The 24891-nt window shown below is 36.9% G+C and overlaps 1 protein-coding gene across 1 annotated transcript in view; it reads right to left on the bottom strand.

Annotated features, from left to right (window-relative positions):
• Positions 1-24891, bottom strand: part of LOC129064649 (disintegrin and metalloproteinase domain-containing protein 5-like) — a 100721-nt gene that overhangs the window by 62209 nt on the left and 13621 nt on the right. The window contains exons 5-7 of the mRNA XM_054565769.1: positions 18636-18921; positions 5979-6057; positions 20-91 (exon numbers count right to left, since the gene is read on the bottom strand). Coding sequence (XP_054421744.1) covers positions 20-91; positions 5979-6057; positions 18636-18921 — 437 coding nt within the window. The remainder of the gene's footprint in view (positions 1-19; positions 92-5978; positions 6058-18635; positions 18922-24891) is intronic.

Genomic DNA, 24891 nt, shown 5'->3' on the forward strand with positions numbered 1-24891 from the left:
GAGTTTTTTTAAAACTTACAGTGTTAACAAATCCAATTATCTGAATAACCTTCTGTGTGACAGACTTTATATCAGAGCCCATGTAATCAAACTGAAAAAGATAAATTATTTTTAAAAACTAGTGAATGCCATTAATATATCACAAACCTTTTATATATATAATGTACTATATTTTAAATTAGCGATAGAACTACATTCCATTTGTAATCCAAGAAGTGGATAATGATGTATAAATAACTATTTATAAAAATAATTTAATTTCTATAATAAGTAAAAACAATTAAAACATGATTTTGGTTTTTGTCTTCTTCGGTGATACTCTTACTTTTTGAAAACTTTAATAATAGTTCTAAAGTTACACATCTTTATTAGATTTATGGGGTAATGTTGGTTAATAAAATTACATATGCTTCAAGTATGCAATTTTATGAAGTGCTTGAATGGCTCAACTGGCAGAGCAAGAGACTCTCAATAACGTGATTTTAAGCAATGTTAATGCAGTTAACTGTGCCATTAATTATTACTTCTGAAAACTGAATAATAACTTTTTTATATGGGATAGTTTATAAATAAGTGAGACTATATCAAACTAAAAAGCTTTTGCACCACCAGTAAAGAAACCCGCTAACAAAACAAAACAAAACAAAAACAATCAATCAAATGGGAGGATGTAGTTGCAAACAACAGTTCTGACAAAGGGTTAATATCCAAAATATATAAAGAACTCATACAACTCAATGTTAAACAAAAAGACAATCCAATTAAATATGGGCAGAAAACCCGAGCAGACATTTCTCCCAAAAAAGCATACAAATAGCCAACAGATAAATGAAAAGCTTCTCTCCACCATGGTGGAAAGAAGGGGAAGGGACTAGTCAAAGAACATATATGAATAACCCATGTACATGGACAACAGAGTAGAGATTGACTGGGGGGCTGGGTGCACTGGGCAGAGGAAGGCAAAGGAGGGAAAATTGGGACAACCATAATAAAATAACAATAAAAATGTTTAAAAATAAATCAAAACATTCTCAACTTCAGTAGCTATTAGGAAAATGAAAATCAAAACTACAAAATAATACCTCATACCTGTTAGAATTGTTATCATCAACCATTACAAGTAAGAATAAGTGTTGAAGAGGTTATGGAGAAAAAGGAACATTCATTCACTGCTGATGGGAATGTAGACTGGTAAAGCCACTATGGAGGTTTCTCAAAAATTGAAGAACATGTGGGATATAAAACTAAAAACAACAAGTGAACAAATAAGAAAACAAGCAAAAACTGAAGACACAGACAAAAGTGTGGTGGTTACCAGAGGGAAGGAAGGTGGGAAAGGTAATAAAGGGTAAAGAGGGTCAATATATGGAAACAGGAGATGATTTGACTTTTGCGGGAGGCAAACAATACAACATGTACAGGTCAAGTATCATAGAAATGTACTTGAAACCTATGTAATTTTATTAATCAACATTTCCCCAATAAATTTAATAAAAAGAAAAAAGAAAGAACAGAATTACCATATGACCCTGTGACCCCTCTTCTTGGTATCTACCTGAAAATTTTAAAAACATTTATTTATAAAGATATCTATATCTTTATGTTCATTGCAGCATTATCCATGGTGGCCAAAACATGGAAACAACTGCAGTGTCTTGAATACATGATTGGATAAAGAAGCTGTGGCACATAAATACCCAGCTATAACCAAAGAGAAAATACTGTCATTTGTCTTGCTTTCAATTGATTTTTATCTTTGGTGTATGTTTGTCTGTTTGTTTGTTTTTGTTTAATTGTACTTTTCCATTACCATTTATTCCCCTGTACCCCCTTCCCCCTGCAATCACCACACTGTTGTCCACCTGCATGAATCCTTTTTCCTTTCTGCTCCGTCCCTCTACCCTTAACCACCACCCCATAGCGGCCATACTGCTCTCTATCTGAGTCTATCTCTATATTGTTTGTTAGTTCAGTTTGTTCATTTGTTCCCACATATGAATGAAACCATATGCTATTTGTCTTTCTCTTACTGGTTTATATCACTTAGCATAATGTTCTCCAGGTCCGTTCATGCTGTCACAAAGGATAACATTTTCTTCTTTTTTACAGCCAGGTAGTATTCCGTTGTGTAAATAGCCAATAGTTGTTTTATCTACTCATCTACTCATAGACACTTGGCCTGCTTACATATTTTGGCTATTGTAAATAACACTGCAATGAACATATGCGTGCTTATGTTCTTTCAAATGAGTGTTTTGGGTTCCTTCGGATATATTCCCAGAAGCGGAATCACTGGGTCGTAGGGAAGATCCATTTTCAGTTTTCTGAGGTATCTTCATATTGCTTCGCATAGTGGCTGCACCAGTCTGCATTCCCACGAACAGTGCAAAAGGGTTCTCTTTATTCCACGTCCCCGCCAGCACTTACTTTGGTTTTTAATTGCAGTGTTTATTCCCTCTATGCCTACTAAAATTACTTTTATATTTGAGCCGAAATCTTTTACGTTAACCTTAGCTTTTAAATTTGTTCCATATTTATGAAACAAATGTATAATGTATAATGCTTTTCTTCCCCTTTATTGCCTTCTTTTTGTTTATTATGCTTAAAATTCCAATTACCAACTTCTAAGTGCTTTGTAATTTTATAGCAGTATGATCTTAGATTATGTCTTGGCTCTGTGCTGGGTCAACTTAGCTATGATAGAAAAGTCTAAAACTCTTTTGTGAGCCATGAGCTTCATTTCTTTTTTTTTTATCCCTGACCACAGTTATGTCCACACTTTCCTGCCTCATTTTTACTTCTTTGAGAATCAACTGGCTTTTGGGAAAAATAGGAAGTCAAAAACAAAAAATTTTGTTTATAACCTAGGCATTAAAATATTAATAGCTGAATGTGGATCTAAATCTATTAATTTTTGTTTTGCTAACCCTTGTACACTGTGGCTAATTTTCTTATGGATTTTGAGCTCATACATGGCTCATATTAATCTGTGGGAATCCTGTTTGAACTTGTATTCCTCTAAGGATAAATACCATTTACTTCCTTTATGCGCTCTCAGATCTTACCAACCGAGGACAAAGATATCCTCATATCTTAGAGAAAGGGGGAGGAAATGGGGACAACTGTAATTAAACAACAATAAAAAAAGGAACCCCCTAACCACCTATGTTGTATGAATTCAAAATTTAAACCCAAGATCTGAAAAATAGTTGTGAATTCTCAGTATGAAAAGTTTGCTCATTTGTTTTCCTGTCATTTCAAATACTTAGAACTGAGAACAAAACAGATACCTCATTTTCTTTGCTTGAAAGAGGTGGCATGTGTATTTAGTAGACTGCTTTGCCATTTAGGCTGAGGCAGCTAAATATTACTGCATGTGGGGTTGAGGGTTTGGGGAAATTCTGATCTATACTTGCATTGAGAATGTAGTCTTTTTGGAAAAGAGGAAAAATAACAAACAAGGTTTAGAAAATGAGAAGATGCTTCACTTTATAAAAGCCATTGGAGATCATATATACAAAATAAATACATTAACAAAAACTTGGCTTATTCACAATTTTAAGAACTTATTCATTGTTCTAAAAGCAAAATAAGCATCAAAAATTTGTTTTAAATTGTCATTACATCATTGAAATCAAGTTAAAGACAAATGTTAAATAATTTTAAAGTAATAATATATGAAAAAAGGACCTACCAGATTTTTATCCACAACGATAAATATTTCAAGGTATTGAGGGAATAACTTGAAAAATTCAGCTCTCTGAAAAACACACAACATGAATACTGAGAAATTTCTAAAAATGTATCCTTTATTGAAATTACATTCAAAGATAAATTGAGAGACATGTGGCTACCAATTATATAATACGGCTAGCTTCAAATATAGAATTTAGGTACTTTTAGGAAAATTCTAATCCAAAAAGTGCCTGGGTTTAAAAGAATTTTGACTAAGATCCCAGGCTATATAAGAACCCAGGTTTTTCGATTTTAGCAATAGCTGAAATTGGAAATATTAACTTTTAACATATAGCTTTTCTTTCCTTAGCCTTGTGATAATTTTCATAGTAATCTTCCATATAGGCAGATTTATTAGTTTATTGGGAAACTACTGGTGGCAAACAATATAGTTTAAAAAATATTACTCAAGCATGATCAATGGCATTCACTGGTGCTAGGGATGTTATTTATGACAGTTTGCAAGCGTTTGCGGAGGAAGAATTAACCACTTTGCTTTTCATGTACTTTATGTAAGCCACTGATGTTATCCGTTTGTGAACTTTTGTGAAACACAGACTTAACTTACAAATTCAGATCACATAATGTTTATACCATGTAAATCATCAGACAATTAAGGAAAAGGAATAATTTAATTATCCAAATGCCCACATGTTAAAATTAATTTTTTGGTATCCTTAATCCTATTTTCACATGCCTGTTCCCAATGTTAATTACTAAGTTTTGCTAAACTGTCATCTGATAACAAGCATAACAAAGAACTCAATTTCATTTTTTATTTATTTTAAAATTCATGCAGGTACCTCTTTAAAAAGTAAAATAATTCCAATATTTGCAAGTTGCCAAATTTTGCTCTGAGATTAACTTTATTTCACAAAATTACACTAAATAGATTAAAATTAAAAAGTCAACACTTACTTCTGGATTTTTTCTATAGTGATACTTGGAATTATTATAACTGTAATCACCACTGTCTACTACAAGAGGAATGTTACTGTTATAATCTTTGTCTTCATAAATCACGTGCATGAATTCTGATACAGTCTCCATTGGTTCTATTTCATATGAGATGTTTTTCAACTGCAACGTTCCCCTGAATGTTGAAATAATCAAAACATCTAAAATGATTCTACCAAAACTATAGTCTAATATTCTAATAAGAAATGTTGGCCAAGTTCTTATTTTTTCATTTAAAGTCACCTTAGTTTTTCTACCTTCTCTCTTTATTTTTGAGGCATTACCCAGAACTGGACCAGTAATATCACAGGGAATGTATTGCTTTATGTTATAAATGTTCTAAAAAGAGTATCTTAAAGACATAATGTTGGTGGCATGGATCCCTAGGCTTAAACAGGTTAAGACCCTGTCCTTGGGGACAGGTATTTTAAGCCAGCCTCTAGGACCTATAGGCACTCTTTCCCTTAATCTTCAGTCCCCTCCCTCTTTTTGAAACACCTAACTCTCCCTGACACTTAATGTCCTAAATAATTTGTGTGGGCTGAACTGAAGACACTACCTGCCTAAAAATGATTACAGCCAAGCCAAAGTGTCTAAGAGATTGACAATTTCTACAACCGTCAACCATCCTAGGACATTAAGAAAACATAAAACATTGGGGAAAACTAAAATACAGAGAGACCTAGCAACCCCCCTAACACTCATGATTGCTCAAAGCCTCAAGCAACAGATCCTGTCAGAGTCAACAAGTAGCCGCCCATCAGAAAGAGATGCTGTCTGGGTGACCATCTATTTTATCAACAATTCTTACTCATTCCTTGGGGAATTAAAGTAACAAAGGTGATTTTAGAATCAGAAAAGATATGTGGAGGATCAACCCATACACTAAGAGGATCTAATACTGGCAAATGAAATCTATTTCCACTGGTTACAACCTGAGTCCTGAACAAATGCTGAGTGACACAAGAGAATTTGGAAAGCCTGCAATATATCCAGAATAACTGCAATCCATCTGAAAAAAAATACATGAAGATAAACAAATGAATAACATTTCAAAAATAGATACCGCATATATGTCATCTATATGTATTATTACATTAGCTACCTTAGTACATTAATATGAATGGCAATTACCTAATGAAGCTGTGCCAGGTAGAAATAAGAACTAGTCCGGGTTATATATTTTAGGGAATGTATAAAATTATATTCTAGTAATTTCAAAGTATTCATATTTTTAAAGGAAATTCAGAGCAAGACATCTGTAAGAAAAAAATAACAAGTCTTACCTGATCTAACAAAGGGCTAGCATTCCGGGTGTCATTTTTGTCATAAGAATAAACAACAGAAACTGAAGATAAAAATGATCTAGGCAGAAAGCACAAAAACATGCTCAAGTTGTGAAACAGAAAACGTAGAAAAAAATATTCTTTATAATAAATTTTTCATTTTCCTGGAGAATCTAAAGTAGTGCCAATTGTCTTGTCATATCTTATTTTCCAAACACCCCTCTAGCACTTACAATAAATTAGGCACTGAGGAAGGCATTTTAACTATAGCGACATATACCAAAATTCATGCTAATGAACAATCCAAATTCCTTGAAATATCAAACAGTGAAACAACATAGGTTCCAATTTCCAGCACAGAACGTTCAAATCTTTGTCTTTATTGCTCATTGACTCCAGATTTTAAACCAGAATCTCAAAATTAAAATGTAGGGTTAGAATATAATCTTGAAAGACTTCCTTGACATTGCTACAAACTCATTCACTAAGCTTAGCTAAGTACCATGTTCTCTTCAATAAACTGGGTCCGGGTTGCCTTTCATTATCCTCAGTATCCATCCAAAAACATGGCGCCGCCACTGTCAATCACCCCACATAACCTCCATGTGGGTGTTACACCTGTGCCCATCCTCACCTCGTCTCTTTGTTTCCAGAAGATGATTACTTTGGTTCAAAGTAAATCCTATACTTGTGCAACGAATCCCATTTTGTGCCATATGTTGAAGGTGCATGTTTTTTTCAGCACCATAAATTCGAACTCTTCCTCTCTTTTATCCTAACACTATTTTAAAACTTGATTATCAAGTCATTACCATCCTAAATAACTCTCCCTTGACCCTGGGTCCTACTATAGCTATCCCCTATGTATTTCCAATTTGCAACCTATTTTTTTGAATAGTTCATTTTTTAATTGTACTTTTTCCATTACCGTTTATCTCCCCATACTGTCTTCCACCTCCACCCAACCCCTTTCCCCCCATAGCAACCACCACACCATTGTCCATGTCCATGAGTTCTTTTTCTTTTTCTTTTTATCTTATTTTTGGAGAGGGAGAGAAACATCAATGTGTGAGAGAAACATTGACTGGTTGCCTCTTGCACAGGCCCAGCACGGGACCTGGCCTGCAACCCAGGCATGTGCCCTGACCAGGAACCGAACCAGCAACCTTTTGCTTAGCAGGCTGACGCTCAGCCCACTAAGCCACAGCAGCCAGGACTCTTTTTCTGTTTACTCTATCCCTCCACCCCTCAACACCACCCCCAAAGCTGTCAGCCTGCAACTTATTTTTATCAAATAAGTAGTCTCTACCCAGTCTCTCCACTTTGTCAATACTTTATTCACAATGAAACTGCTCTGAAAAGATTCATAGCTACCAGAATATCAAATCTAAAAACAATTTTTAAATAATCATTGTCCTGGAATTCTAGCATCTTTTTGGAAACTGTGCCTACTCAGTCTAATCACCATCACTCTTCTGCTTCTCTTTCAGATGTCGGCCCACAGTGACCCATGGGCCAAACTGGGCTGGCTGCATGTTTTGTAAATAAAATCTTATTGAAATATAGCCAGGCTTATTGGTTTACATATTGTTTATAGCTGCTTTTGCATTGCAGTACAAAATTGCTTAATTCCAACAGAGTGTACAGCATATTAGTTAATAATATTTACTATGTGTCTCTTTACAGAAAAAGTTTGTCAGCCCCTGGTCTAGGAGAACACAGTCTTCCATGTTCTTTGTTCTACCTGTCCTGAAATATTGGCCTTTACCAGGATTCAGTCTTCAGCCACCAATCTATTTATAAGCACTCTACAAGCTCTCATTTAATAATACCACCAAACTATTGATTCCTGATAAACCTATATCCAATTACCAATCTCTGCCCAGAGATTCATATTCCTATACTCATATACCTAGTGGAAAAGCCTACTTGGATATCTTATAGGCCCTGCAAACTAAACTAAACCCTTTCCTCACAGGAAGATCTCCCTTGTTCATATTCCTCATTTTATCCAAGATTCCTCACTCTTTCCCAGTCACACTACCAAATCTGTCTTCCAGGTCTACTGAATGTTTCATTTCCTGTGCCACCGCCTATACCATACATTCAAGCCACCAATCATCGCTCACCTAAACTATCATATACCCTTCCTCTACTTTTGCCCCCTCAAAATCAGACTGCAAGACTCAATGAGCCTATGTAAATATAATTCTACAAACATTTTGGCCTCCAATATCCTTACCATGGCATGCCAGATCTTCTGCAACCTGGTCCTACCTACTACTTTTCCAAAATCTTGTACTCCTTTCCTCCAGAAGACATGTTCTTTAGTAATTCACACTGACTCTTTGCACACCACAGAATGTACTTGGTCTCACATCTCCATGTTTTACGCATGGTTCTCTCTAAACAGAATGCCCGCCTACACTACCCCACTTCTTTTCAGAGCTAAAGGCATCCTCCCTCAGCATTCAAGCCATCTCTTACCTCTTTCCAAAATGCCTTCCTTGATTTTCAGACTGCTGTTTACACATCTATCATAATACCATGTTATAATAAAATTCTCCATTTTTCTATTAATGTGTTTGAATATATCTTTCTGCATTATAAGTGATTTAAATGTGGACCATATTTGATTTTCTTTAGTATGCCTAAAGCTTTACCCAATAACCAATACACAATAGATATCAAGGGCATATAGGTATCAAATATATGTCTGAATTGAAATGCTCCTATTCATAGCTATTTTTATAAATCAAGAAACCAAAGAATTAAAATTTGAAAGGATAAAATAATTACTTACTGCTTTTTGAGATGGATAAAATATGGTTTTCCTTTTATGGTAATCATATAAGCAACCTGTAACATGAGAATTCAAAATATTTTCAATAATACTTGTAAATACTATGTTAAATGACGTTTCCTGTCAGGAACCTATGCCTTTAAAATGTTGTCAAAATTAATAATAATATATAACCATTACATATGCTTCCCTTCCCATGTGAATATTTGAAGCTTCGGCATTGTGAAGTGAGAACAAGGTGGTAGAGACCCCACATGCCTGCTAGTCACCATTACTCATTTTTCTGAGAGAGAATCTTACCTGATGGTTGCATATTTTGCCTTACACGCATACCATCAACCCACCACGCTGAAAGTAAATACCAAAGGTGCCTACCTCACTTGAGAGAACCTTCTGCTTGCTTACTCCAAGCTACCCTGGAAAGTAAATTTCCCTGCTCATTGGAAGAGACACTCCTAAAAGACAGAACTACAGGAATGTACTATACCTCTAGCAACATAACACAGCAACTACCATTGCCCTTTGCTTCTCCAACTAAACAATGAAACTCCTCTGGAATAGAACATAGGAGAACACAGAGATACAGCAGAGACATGTAAGGAGAACCCTCTAGAACATAACAGGAAGTATGAGTCCTTAAATTACTTATTTTGTTAATATTTACAGATTATGTTAGCCAGAGAAAAAGCCATTTGAACATTTTCAGCAGAATCAGAATCTTTGCAACAGATAAATGGTCTAAGAAGAGTCATCTTGGTGGCACACGGGAAAGAAGTGCAAGTGGAGTCTGGAGGGGACCTTGAAAGCTGTGCCCTCTAAAAATCCCTTGTTATTAAATGAATAGCACAAAAAATAAAGGGGCATTTGGTAGCAGCAATAAAATGCTAAATCTACATATATTACAAAGAAAACAACTATAACATAATTAACAAGAAATGTACAAAATTGACAGGAGGAAAAAAAGTTCGAAAAGACACGACCAGAGCTTCTACAGCTTTTCATGCACAACATCCAGCTGTGTGGGTTGAACTCTGTCCCTCTAAGTTTGTATGTGAATTTCTAACCCCAGGATCTCAGAATGTGACCTTACTCAGAAAATGAAGTTACCTGGATAATGAAGTTAAAATGAAGTCATTGGTGTGGTCCCTAAACCAATGTGACTGAGATACGTATCAAGAGTAAATGTGAACACAGACATATGCAAAGGCAGAATGCTATGCTAAGGTTCATAAGAAGTACACATTCATCTCTAAACCAAGGATAGGGGTGTGAAGTGGATCTTTCCTCACAGTCCTCAGAGAGGACCAACCCTACCAGCACCTTGATCTTGGACTCCTATACTCCAGACCTGTGAGACAATAAATCTCTGTTGTTTAAGCCACATGGCTTGTGTTACTTTGTTACAGCAGCTCTATAAAACTAATATCCCAAATTTCAGTAAAAATTAAAAGAAATGCTAAATAAGAGGATAAAATTATCCAAAATATAAAAAATAGAACTAACAAAGCCACAGGTACTATGTATAACAACCATGATTAAAATGAGAAAATGCTAGAGAATTTCAATGGAAGTGTAGTATCACTTATACACCCAAGTGCAAAAAAATATTCAAGTACGCATGGAACATTATGAAAAAAAAAAAAAGACCATATGTTGGGTGATAAAGCAACTCCATCAAATTTTATAAGTTAATATCATATTTATAGACAAACTAAACAATTAGAAAATGAGCTTAAGGGAAAAAATACCATTTATTATAGTGTTAAAATCTGTCAAAAATTGATATTAAATTTAACAAAAAATTTGCAAGACATCTACATGGAAAACTACCACACCTCACTGAAAGAAAACCTAAAATATATATAAAGATATACTATGTACATGAATGAGAAGATTCAATGTCATTTAGTTCCCACTAAATTGATGCATAAATTGAATGCAAACTCAGTAAAATCCTAGCAGACCATTTGTTGATATAAACAAGCTAACTGAACTTAGAAGTGTCAAGTCAATCTTAAACAATATAAAAAAGAGTAAGAATACCTACACAAATCTATATTAAGACTTCTCACAAAGCTATAGCCATTAGGCTAGTGGACTTGGACCAAAGTATTGAAAAATAATCCAATGGCAAAGAATAGCGATCTCAGAAAGAGCCACAAATACACATTTATATGATCTTCAATAATGTCACACTGCAAGACAGTGAGGGAAATGGCCTTCTGTACATCCTGCTTGGTGAATTGGGTATCCACATGGAAAAATAAATAAAACTTGACCCCTCTATCAGATGACGAAAAAAATCAATTCCAGGTAGATCACAGACCAAATGTTAAAAAGAAAATAAAGCTTTTAAACAAAAAGAGAGAAAATATAAACCTGAAGGAAGCAAAAATTGCTTAAATAAAATGCAAAGATCAGTAAATAAGAAATAAAAGATTAATAAACTGAAACTAATTAAAAATTATGTTCTAAGAGAATGAGAAGATAAGCCACAGGCTGGCAGAAAATATTTACAAAAGATACATCTGATGGACTGTTATCCAAAATATACAAAGTCTTATAATTCAACAACAGCAAAAATGTATTAAAAAAGAAATAGGCAAAACACCTGAACAGACACCTCATCAAAGAAGATACAGAGATGGCAAATAAACATATTAAAAGATGCTCCATTAGTAAATCACAAATTAAAACAAGATACCACTACATACCTATCGAGATGGCCAAAATCCAGAACACTGACACCACCAAGTGCTGCTGAGGGTGTGGTGCAACACAACCTTTCACTCATTGCTGGTGGGAAAGCAAAATGGTACCGCAGTTTCCTACAAAACTAAACATACTCTTACCATATGATCCAGCAATCATGAAAAGTTGAACATTTCTGTCCACACAAAAACCTGTACATGTATGTTTATAGCAGCCTTATTCATAATTACTAAAGATGTCCTTCAGTAGGTGAATGAGTAAATAAACTGCGGTACATGCAGACAATGGAATATCATTCTGTGTCAAAAGGATATAAGCTACCGAGCCATGAAGAGACATGAAGGAACCTTAAATGCATATGACTAAGAGAAGAAGACCAATCCGAAAAGGCAATGTAGTGCATGATTCCAACTACTGAGTTGGCCAAAAAGTCCATTTAGTTTTTCCTGTAAAATAAAAGACGTTTTTCATTTTCACCAATAACTTTATTGATTTGGATATTATGAGTATGTCGGCTGTCTCCCGCTTTTGGCTTATGGTGGGTAGAGGCCAGGGGTGATGCAAAACATCTTCCAATGCATATGACAGACCCACAACACAGAATTACTTGGCCAAAATGTCAATAGCACCAAGCAATTTCACAAACCACTTTTGGCACGTTCAGTCAGTCACAGCACCTTCTCCATATACAGCACACCCCTTTTTGTGTTTCAGTTGTGTTTTTACCTTTTTTGAAATAAGAAAGCATAATATGCCGAAAATGTTGTGTATCTTGTCTCATTTCAATATTAAAATGGCTGCTTAAAAATTCACCAATTTTGATAGGTTTTGTAAATGCATGTTGACATGACAGCTGTCACGTGACAACCTTACAAAATTTTTTTATTTTTATTTTTTCATTGTTGTTAAAGTACAGTTGTTCCATTTTCTCCCCACCACTCTCCTCCGCCCCACCAACCCCCACACCTCCCACCCTCAGTCCTACCCTCCTTTGGTTTGTCCATGGGTCCTTTATACATGTCCCTCGACAACCCTTCCCCTTCTTTTGTTTCAAATAAAGTTAAAGACAACTAAGCACTACCAGAGCAATCACATGGAAAAAAACTAAATGAACTTTCTGGCCAACCCAATACTATATGACATTCTAGAAAAGACAAAACTATGGAAAGAGTCAAAAGATCAGTGGTTGTCAGGGGTAAGAGAGGAGAAGGATGAATAGGAGGAGCACAGAGGATTTTTAGGGCAGTGAAACTGTTCTTTATGATACTATACTGATACATGTCATTATACATCTGTCAAAACCATTAGAATGTACACCACCAAGAGTGAACTCTAATGTAAACCATGGACTTTGGGTGGTAAAAATAGGTCAATGTAGATTAATCAGTTGCAACAAATGTCCCACCGTGGAGCGGGTTATGGATAGTGTGGGAGGCTGTGCATGGGTAGGAGCAGGGGGCGTATGAGAATTTCTTGTTTTCACTCACTTTAGCTGTGAACCTAATACTGCTTTAAAGAATAAGCCTATTTTATTATAAAAAGTTAAATTCTGACCACCAAAAGAAAATATTAAGAAAGTATAAAGCCGGATTGAGAGATACGTGAATGCATGTTTGACAACTCACAGTCCAAGCAGGTTAAGTATTCCTACAAATAAATCTGAAAAGGAAATAAAACATGGGCATAAACTTAAAGAGGCATTTTACAAATGAGAAAATCATTGTGGTCAATATTTATATAAGAAGGTATTCAATATATTTACTAATCAGAAAAAAATGTAAATTAATATCAAAATGAGATACCGCTGCACCACCACCAGAAGAGCTAAAATAAATGAAAATGATAATATCAGTCTTGGCAAGAATGCGGACACCTCAAAAACCCTTATGTTGCTGCTGGGAATGTTAATTGGTAATTGCTTTAGAACATTGGCAGTATCTTTTAAGGCTAAAATAGACACATACACATGTGTACGTATATCTATATATCTATGTATGCTTGACTTTGTCCATAATAGATAACAACTAGGTAGCTAGATAGATCCTGTGACACTGCAGTTTCATTTCTGGGCATATACCCAACTGAATGAATAAATGTGTCCCACAGATGTGCAAAAATAGCCAGAGCAGTTTCTTCACAATAGTTCCACACTGGACACAATCCAAATGTTCAGCAGCAGTGCTGAACATAAGAGAACATGAAATTATGGTGCATTCACACAATGGAATACTGTACAGCAATGCAAGAGGATAAACTGAACTAAAAGCAAGTGCATGGATGAATCTAAAAGACATAAGGTTAAACAAAAGAAGCTACACAAAAAGGCTGCATAATGTATGATCGCATAATCATATATACATTCACGCATACATAAATATATGTTTATTTAATCATGTCTCTATATTTATGTGGAATCATATATGTATCGAGAATAGACAATCAACGCCGATAGAAATAAGAATCATGGTAACATTGTGGGGATTGACTGAGAAACTACAGGAGCCTCCTTCTGGAATGCTAGAGATTCTATACCCACAAATGTGTGGTAGTTAAACAGATGGTTACAGTGTGCACAAAAATGTTCATAATAAGCAAAACTAACTTATGATGATAGAAAGCAAAACAGTGGCTCTGAGGGGGTGAACATATGGAAATTTTCTGGGATGATCTTTATCTTGATTTGGGTATTGATTACAAGAATATGTACATTTGTAAAAACTCAAGGAACTGTACACTTAAAATCTCTGCTTTTCATTCTATGTAAATAAAAATATTTAATCTCAATAAAAATATCTCAATAATGATTTCAGAAATGCAAATTAAAACAATGAGATAACACTTATCCATCAGAATAACAGAAATGGCAATGTTAAATTATACTCATTGAGGTGTTGGCCGTCATTGTGATCACATCTGGAACTTGGGCTAAATTTATTGATAGCGATTGATGGCAGAATTTATCTCCTTGTAATTGTGGGACTGAAGTCACCATTATTTGCTTGCTGTCAGCCAAGGTTGCTTTTAACTCATAATGGCTGCCTGTAGTTCCTTGCCACAAGGTCCCCACAGGTGGTTCACAACATGGCAATGTGTGTCTTCTTTGAGGCCACTGGAGGAACCCTCCACAAAGCTATGATGGAGTCTTGTATAACATAAATGAAATAATAGAGTGACTACCTCATAATATTTACAGGTTCAACTGACACTCAAGGAGAGGGGATTGATTATACAGAGTACACACAACAGGGAGTCGGTATCTTAGACTCAGGCCATCTTAGAATACTGTCCACCACAATATTATACAAACAAATGCACACATGTAAAGAAATATATCAAGTACATGGGTATTGTTGTCTTTGGAAGGAAGAAGTAAATGGGAATGGGGATTAGGAAAAGGAGAAAATATACTAAAGAGTCTTGATAGAACAATTCATCATAGTGAGCTATGAAATGCATTTGAGTATATATCTGCTCCTGAGGTCCAAAAAAATCCTCTATGGGATATTTCCAAAAACACTAAATTTAAATCAAATTAATCACAGAAGTCAACCTATAATCTCTCTTCACAACATATTGTGTCATTGCTGGAATGAACCGGAAGACATCCTGAGGCACGCTAAAAATTCTTCCTAACAAAACAGAAATTAATGAATTACCCACCTTCAGTGTTTTGTATGGGGCAGGATGATTGGTGGGGTATAAGGAAGCTCAAGAGTATTCTGGCTCATACTATTCTATACCTGGACAGTCTTCTCTAATTTGCTCTATTAGCAAAAATTTTAGTTGCAGGAAGGATGGCATTGATTTTTCATAGTCTTCACTTTGGTTGTTCTTCTGGAACAAATCATGTATATCACCATCATTCACAAAATTCACTTAGAATAGAACTGGGTCTCTGGTGGTCATGACTGAAAAAAGTATCCAAATATTATTTAAATAAAACTAAATAACATGGAACACTACACTGCACCTATAAAATATTGGGACAAAAATATCAAACAGTATTAATAAAAATCAAATACCAAAGGGTTATAAACAGCAGTTTCAATTGGCCTTCCTTTGGTATGTTAGATAATACTCTGAGACTCTACCTTACTCATCCAAATTCCCCTTGAACAGCCTTGCTTCAGTCCATCCATGCTCCAGGAGGAGTCATTATCAGGTCAACATTTACTATTAATTAATGTGGCTAGGGCAAAAATGTTTGCACTATTTTTGTTGATTACACAAGATACTTTTCTGCCCAGGAACCAAGAAAGAGAGAACAACAACAAAAAAAAAGCTATCAGCATCCCTTCTTCCTTTTTCCACTAAATGAAGTAATTGGGCCTCCTTTTATTTGTTTAATGGATGGTAATACAAGTGTTCTATCGGATCTAATTATATGTGATGTATTGGAAGGACAGTCCTAGGCCGCCTTAAATTCCGATATCTAAATCAAAAAGTCACTTGGGAAACTCAAAAATATGCAAATAATTTTTTTCATCCCTAAGTAGACTGTGGTATGTGTAGAGCATTGCTAGGCACCTTGTATATAGGGACATGTCCTAAATTTAATAATTTTTGTCTTGTGTCCTGTAGTGACTTTGTCAGAATACCCTAAATGTCCTATATTCAGCTTTTTTCAATAAATTACAAGAATATGGCAGTCAGAGTTATCTTCTACCATAGTAACTAGTGCTTATGTCACTTAAATGGCAACACCAGCTGAAAATCACTCTTTCAGAAATAAAGACCTGTGCAATCCCTTCTCCCTCCTTATCAGCTTATTTGAGGGAGGTCCAAAAAGAGGGACTCAGAATTTAAAATGCTTATTTTTCATATTCAACAAAGGAAAAGGCTGTTCTTTGGGCAAAGTCTTGGGTCAGGAGTAAGTAATCACTGTTAGAGATAACTTCCAGTAGCGCGGCAGATCAGGAAATCAGCCAGTCCACAACAGCCACACTACAATAGCTAGTTTCTGAAAGTCAGCAGATCAGTGAGAGCCCCAAGTGTCTGCAAATCAGCCAATCAGTGACAGCCCCAGCTTCTAGACAAGAGACAGTAATTCCCTCCCTCCACTGATGAGAATTCTGACAGTGAGACAGTCAACAAGTAGTTTTACTCCACCGATCACACTAACACAGCTGAGAGCTTGTCAATACATAAAACTCTCCCTCCTGAAAGCCTACCAATCTCTGAACACCAGGCTTCCCAAACCCTCATATGAGATTGGCTTGGTTTTGTTTAGGCAAAACCATGTTTACAACCGGCTCTTACAGAGAAACCGGAAGTTCACTGTCTTTTTTTTTAGTCCCATATCAAGTTCAATTAACTGTTTGTTCACAAGTTTACAACCCTATCAATCATTTAACTTATTTACAACTAATTTAGAGTTTGAACTTGTGACACACTCACTGACACAGCTGCAAGATTATCCAGTGCAGACTGATGCAGTCACCGTGGAAGAGAACCCGGAACTTCCTCAAAAAATTAACAATGAAACTGCCTTTTCACCCAGCAATCCCACTTCTGGGAATATATCGAATAATCCTGAAACACCAATTCAAAAGAATATATGCACTCTAAGGCTCAAAGCAGCGTTATTTACAACAGCCAAGATCAGGAATGCTATACAGCTGTCAAAAAAAAAAAAAAATGGAAAAGGAACTCACCCTTCGAACCTGGAGCAAAGCAAAGCAAAATAAGCTAGTAGGAGAAAGACAAATACCATAGAATCTAGTCACATGTGGAATCAAATGAACAAAACAAACTGATGAACAAAATAAGACCAGAGGCATGGATATATGAAACAGACTGACAGATCTCAGAGGGGAGGGGGTCTGGAAGAGATTAGTCAAAGAACATGTATACCCATATGCATCTGGACTATGGGGCCAGACAACTCAGTAATACAGATAAACACTACTTGAATGCAATATTTTAAATAATCAAAAGTAATGCAAAAAACTGATGAGAGGCAAAATACCAAAATTGTAAAGAAAGACAGTATCTGACCCTGACTCACCTCAATCACCTCGCCTTAAGCTTGGTCCTGGGGGAATTCCAGCTTCTTGTCACCCTCTTAAATTCTGCACCTGAGTCGAGGTCTTTGCTTGCCTCTCCCTAGTCCTGGCCCTGGTGGCTCCTATCATTAAAATCCTTCATCCTCAACAGAAACACACACACATACAGAGTCACACATATTCATACACATTAAAATGCTCCATGTTGTGATCCTGGTCTGAACTGTCAGCTCGGACTCCAAGAACTGAGTTCCTGCCTACATTCAGCAATGCTAGTCTTCACATTAAAGACAACACAATTTAAGATATGCAAATATTATTTCCCATTACATTATTTTCTGGATCTCTTTCTGTGTCAAAAGACGAGATCTTTTCAGGAACTGTGGTCTGCAGAAATGTTCTATGAAGATCTAAAAGAAAAATAAGTGAAGTTATTTTGGTACCTGTTATCTCATATTATCCATTACTAAATCTAATTCTGCATTTGTTTCTCTATATTACCAAAAATATTTTTTTTTTGTATAATCTATGTATCTGCTCTTCCTTTTCACTGTCTCTTTGGTCATTCTTACCTACAAATTTCTTAATCCTTGCCAATATCTCATGATTTGATTTTCTTTTTATTTATTTCTATACACACACACACTGAATAGGCGGTTCAACAAGGGGACTAAGTAACACTGAGCAACAAATACAGTGTTACTGTTCTGTAAAATAAATGTGGAAATGGGAACAACACAGGTACATCGAGAGAGAGAGATCATTTACAGGGAAAAGACAAAATACTGAACACAAGGGTGACAGGCAGTTTTCAGTGGAACAGGTTGAGGACAGCAGCCAGCCAATCAGGGAAATCATAGATAAGTAGCTTCTTTAAGGCAATGCAATTCTTCTTACAACAGCAGGATTTTGACTGGACCACGTTTCATTTCTGTCCATTTTTCAGACAAGGAAACCATTCCGGAGAAATGAAAAGATGAGACCCTGAAGGGAAGGACAGGGAGAAAGTGGGTGGGACAAGCAAGGGGCCCTGTTAAGGACGGACTAGGCCGAGATCCTGGACCAAAAAGTACAGCCGCCGAAGCAAAGTCCCCTAAGCAGCCTGGGTTGGCAGGAGGAACAAGTATCTGTACTTACCGGGGCCTGCCTGCAGACCACCAAGTCCCGTGAGAAGGACCAGAAGAAAGAACATGGCTCCGTTGTCTTGGAGCCCTGTTGGCCGAATAACAGCAGTTGGGACGTTGAGGCCAGTAAGGTGCAGCTCGCGCAGGCTCGCAGAGCCGGGAGGTAACGCCAGACCGAGCAGCAGGGCGGGAGGCTGCGGAGAGGGGCAGAGCTAGTGCGCTAGGAAACGCGAGGTTCTCGCCTGGCCCTGGGGGTGACTTGGCATAAAGCAGGTGGGCAGGGGAGGGCCCGGAGGAGCCTGTCAACATTCATTCACACACATTCAGTTGCTTGTTACGGAAGGAAAGGCTGCGTGCTTTTCAGTCCTCCGATTAGGGTGGTGTTAGTGAGGCTTCTGTTTGTATCATTTACTTAGGCCAACGATTTTTGAAGTAGTTTCTAGTTACAAAGAAGAGGAGGAACAAAGATAAAAATGCTGAAGTTACTCATAGCAAACAAATTTCTGCCTATTATATTTTCACACCATCCAAATAGGCAAAATGCATATATTTGCAAAAACGGTTGCAAACAATGTTACTTTTCTAAATTTCATTGTTGGGTATGCCATTACCGGACACGGTTTGCATGGAGAAAACCCCATACAATCCCAGTTCAAAGACACACTCTTCGAAAAAACTTCTTTACTATCCATCCCACTATTATTGCCACACTGTGTAATAATGCAGCCCCTAGTTTTTACTTTGTTATGTAACAAAATGGCAGTGAGCTCGCTCCTTGAGTTTTCTTTTTGTCTCATATATCCCAGGCTGGGTGCTGCAGAAGCCAATGACTTGAAACCACAAGAGCAAGAGCAGACAAAAAATATCCCCAGAAAAGCCTCCTTTCCCTAGGAAAAGGACCCAAAAAGGGGCAATATGGCAAGGCAGAAAACTTAGCCACTTCCCTACTTGCCAAATACCACAGGAAATAAATAACACAGCTTCATTCCAACTCCATCAGCAAAGGCAGAGTAGGGAGTTTAGCCTTCCAACCTGCTGGCTATCTCAAGATACCAGGGTGTCTTGAGATCTTGATTTAGCCAGCAGGTTGGTCTCATCTATGACCCCCACCACACACACACCCCCAAGCACCAGAGGGGGTCTCAGATCAGATATGACCAAGTGGGAGGATGGAATTGCATACCCACCCACAATGCCACTAAAGGTGCTGTTGGAGACTTTTTTAGGAATCTCATAATAACCAAAATATCAAACCAAGAATAAGAAAATCTCAAACTGAATAAGATAACAAAGAGTCAAAAGATAACATAGAGAGATGTTAGAATTATCTGATGAAAATTTTCAGGAACCTATTATAAAAAGCTTCAATGGGAAATTAAGAACACACGTAAAACCAATTAAAAATGGAAAGTCTCAGCAAAGAAAATACAAAGAACCAAATGGAAATTTTAGAACTGAAAAATGCAATACCAAAATAAACACCCACTGGGTGAGTCCAACAGGAGAATGGAGAGTACAGAGATAAGAACTAATGAACTTAAGAGAAATAGAGATTACCCTCTCTGAATAGTGCAGAGAGAACAGACTGTAACAAACAAAAACAGAACTTTAAAGATTTCGGGACTACAATAAAAGTTCTACCATGTTACTGGAGCCTCAGAAGAGAAGAAAGAGGGTAGGACTGATAAAATATTTGCAAGCCAGATGAGATTGGCAAGAAATATTCAAAGTGATGAAAAGCAAGGACCTACAACCAAGATTCTTCTATCAAGCAAAGCTATCTTTTAGAATTGATGAACATATAAAGAGCTTTCCAGACAAGGAGAAGCTAAAGGAGTTCATCACCACCAAATCAGTATTACATGAAATGTTAAAGGGTCTCCTTTAAGAAGAAGAAGAAGATAAAAGAAAAAATATGAACAATAAAATGACAATCAATACATACCTATCAACAATTGAATCAAAAAAACAAAACAAAACAGGCACAGCAGAAACAGACTCAGGTACAGAGAACATTTTGATGGTTGCCAGATAGGAGGGGGGTTGGGGACATTAATGAAATGATGATGGGATTAAGTACAAATTGTTATTACAATTAGTCATGGGGATATAAAGTACAGCATAGGGGGAATATAGTCAATAGTATTGTAATAAGTATTTATGATGTCAGATGGGTACTAGGATTATTGGGATGATCACTTATAAATTATATAATGTCTACACACCGGGGTGTACATCTGAAACAAATATAGCGTTGTATGCCAACTGTAATTGAAAAATTAAAAATGATTTCAATTTAAAAATAATATAGGTCCATTTGTTTATTTTTTCTTTTGTCTCCCTTGCCTCAGGAGATATATCAGAAAAAAATCTTGCTATAAGCAATGTCCAAGATTTTAATGCCTTTGTTTTCTTCTAGGATTTTTATGGTTTTGGGTCTAGCATTTAAGTCTTTTATCCATTTTGAATTTATTCTTGTGTGTGGTGTGAGAAGGTGATCTGGTTTCATTTTTATGCACTATCTGTGCAAATTTTCCCAACACCTTTTATTGAATAAACAGTCTTTAGTTCATTGTATGTGCTTGCTTTCTCTGTCAAATATTAATTGACTATAAAAGTGTGGGTTTATTTCTGGGCTCTCTGTTCTGTTCCATTGATCTATGTGTCTGCTTTTATGCCATTACATGCTGTTTTGATTACTATGGCCTTATAGTATAGTTTGATATTAGGTAGCATGATTCCTCCAATGTTGTTTTCCTTTCTCAAGATTGCTATTGCCATGTGGGACCTTTTGTGGTTCCCTATAAATTTTTGAAATATTTGGTCTAGTTCTGTGAAACACGTCTTCCTAGGAATTGTGTTGAATCTATAGGTTGTTCTGGGTAGTATGGACACTTTAATGATGTTTATTCTTTCTATCCAGTATGTACTTCCACTTATTTGTTTCTTCAATTGTTTTCTTCAAGTCTTATAATTTTCTGAATACAGGTCTTTGATATCCTTGGTAAAATTTATTCCTAGGTATTTTATTCTTTTTGAAACAATTGTGAATGGAATTGTTTTCTTAATTTCCCTTTTTGATAGTTCATTATTGGTGTATAAAATGCAACTGATTTCTGAATAATAATTTTGTATCTTGCTACTTTATTGAATTCATTTATCAGTTCTAGTTGTTTCTTGGTGGCATCCTGAGGTTCTCTATGTACAGTATCATGTCATCTGCAAAAAAGGCAGTTTTATTTCTTCCTTTCCAATTTGGATGCCTTTTATTTCTTCTTCTTATCTGATTACTATGGCTGGGACTTCCAGTACTAGATTGAATAAGAGAAGTGAAAGCAGGCATCCCTGTCTTGTTCCTGCCCTTAAGGATCATGCTTATAGTTTTTGCCCATTGAGTATGATGCTGGCAGTGGGTTTGTCATACATAGCTTTTGCTACATCAAACTAAAAAGGAAACCATCAACAAAACAAAAAGACAACCCACTAAATGGGAGAACATATTCACTGATATACCTGAAAAGAGGTTAATATCAAAAATGTATTAAGAACTTACGAAACTCAACACCAAAGATACAAACAATCCGATTTAAAAAATGGGCAAAGGACCTGAATAGCCACTTCTCCAAAGAGGACATACAGATGGTCAAAAGACATATGAAAAGATCCTCCATGTCAGTAGTCATCAGAGAAATGCAAATTAAAATGACAATGAGATATCACCTCACACCTATAAGAATGGCTACCATCAATAAATCAACAACCAACAAGTGCTAGCAAGGATCTGGAGAAAGGTGAACCCTTTTGCATTGTTGGTGGGAATGCAGATGTGCAGCCACTGTGGAAAGCAGTGTGGAGAAAGCTCAAAAAATTAAAACTAGAACTGCCTCATGACCTGGTAATCCCTTTCTGGGAATTTATACAAAGAAACCCGAAGCACTAATTCGAAAGAACATAAACACCCCTATGTTCGTTGCAGTGTTAATTTACAATAGCCAAGATCTGGAAGCAGCCCAAGTGTCTATCAGTAGATGAGTGGATAAAACAACTATGGGACACTTAACACAATGGAATACCACTCAGCCACAAAAAGGAAGAAATTTTACCCTTTGAGACAGCATGGATGGACCTGGAGATCATTATGCTGAGTGAAAGAGCCAGAGAAAGACAAATACCATATGATTTCACTCATATGTGGAATCTAATGAACAAACTGAACTAACAAGCAAAAAAGAGACAGACTCATAGACAGAGGGCAGGCCGACAGCCCCAAGGTGAGACTGATGGGGAGGGAATGGAGGGATGGAGAAAAAAGGAAAAAGGGCTCACAGACATGGGCAACAGTGTGGTGATTGCAGGCGGGAGGCAATTACAAGGGGGGTAAATGGTAATGGAAAAATACAATAAAAATAATAATAAAAGGTGGAAATTAATGAAACAGAAAACAGATGCAACAGAGAAAACAACAAAACCAAGAGGTAGCCTGAAGATATTAGTAGATTATATAGAAAAACTCTTATCAAGATGGATCAGAGTATCACCATGATCAGGAATGAAAGAGAGGCCATAACTATAGATCCTACAGACATTAAAAAGGATATTAGGAACAACTTTATACCCAAATATGGACGATTAAATGAAATGAATAAACTCCTTTAATATCACAATATCTTAAGCTATCACAAGATAAATGAAAAATCTGAATAGTCCTCTGTTAAAGAAATTGAATCCATAATTTAAAATATTCCCACAAATAAAACCCCAGCTAAATTGGTGAATTTTGCCAAATACTTAATTGAAAAACTACATTTTACACAAACACTTTCAGGACATGGAAAATGAGAGAACAGCTCTCAATTGGTTGGGCATCGTCCCGCAAACAAAAAGTTCTTGGGTTTGATTTCTCGCCACGGCACAGGCCTGAGTTATGGGTTCAGCCCCAGTCGGGGTGTGTGCGTGAGATAACTGATGATGTTTCTCTCGCACATCAGTATTTCTCTCCCTCGCTTTCTCCCTCCCTTCCCCTCTCTCTGCAATCAATAAAAGAAAAAAAAAAAGAAGGAAACTTTTCCTAACTCAATTTATCAATCCTGAGACCAGACTCTGAAGGGTTAATCTTTGCCCCCAATCCAAGCTCAAGCCCTCTGGGTCCTCCTGTCTTCTGGAAATTGTAATGACATAGAAACTTCATTTTTCAAATACGACTTTTTATTTCATGCTACCTTTGACCCATCTTATAGCACCATGACACACTTGCCTCCTTTCAACCAGATTCTTCTGCCTTCGCACATACTCCCTTAATCATTAAGCCCTTAGAACATCAGGTTCTGGTCAACTCCAACTATCTTAAGAATAGAACCTTGGGTCTGCTGCTCCAGGGAACAGAGTTTTAGACAAACTAAAGACAGTATCTTAACTTCAGTTTTGTTTCAGCCCCAGGCCCATGAAAGCTGAATGACCCTACCAACTACACCCTCATGAAACCAGAAAGAATGACGCCATGGCTGACATCAGGAAGCGACACAGTGACAAGTTATCCTTGCCCTGGCCCCAACCAGTCAGTGCGGCTCACCACCGCAACTCCCTTAGTCACATGACTAAATGATTTTTCCCTATAGAATCTACCCTCTACAAGCCACTGGGGAGCCAGGTCTACACCTGTCTGTGGGCTTAGCACTGTTTTCTTAAATAAACCTTTACTTTCTCTGCTGCAAACTACTGTCCTTGTTCCATTTGGCTTTGATGCACACAGGCAGATGAATCCCTTTAGCTAGGTAACAGATTTACCTGTCGATCACCCAGCAGAGGGGCAAGAGGAAGGTGGGAGGCAATGCAAGAGGCTTGGAAGTTGAAGTACAGTCTCCGAAGCAAACACACCCTCCCTCAGAAGCCTGGTTTGGGGTTGTGGGGAGGGTGAGGTGGGCAAATATCTGGGTTAAGTGAAACCTGCATGCAGCCAGCGAAGTCTGGAGAACCGAAGTCCGAAGTCCCGCCACCCAGAGCCCTTCCTGGATAAGGGCAGTTGGTGCCAGTCCCCAGCATCTGGAACCTCGAGTTGCGGTGGCAGAGCTGTGGAGAGGAGCTCGGGGAGCTGGCAGAGTGGAAATACCCCAGCTGAGATGACTGTCTTTAGTTCAGGACCCTGAAAGGACAGAACTGCAGGCACAGGCATGGAGGAGGCGAGAAAAACCAGACACGCATGCAAATTGGTGCACACTTCGTTTATTGTTTCCTTCGGCTGTGACAAGGAGAGGGAAGGCAGAATTTTCATT

The sequence above is a fragment of the Pteronotus mesoamericanus genome, unplaced genomic scaffold (genome assembly GCF_021234165.1).
Source record: "Pteronotus mesoamericanus isolate MK-2021 breed Mesoamerican mustached bat unplaced genomic scaffold, CSHL_Meso_final contig_169, whole genome shotgun sequence".
Lineage (NCBI taxonomy): Eukaryota > Metazoa > Chordata > Mammalia > Chiroptera > Mormoopidae > Pteronotus > Pteronotus mesoamericanus.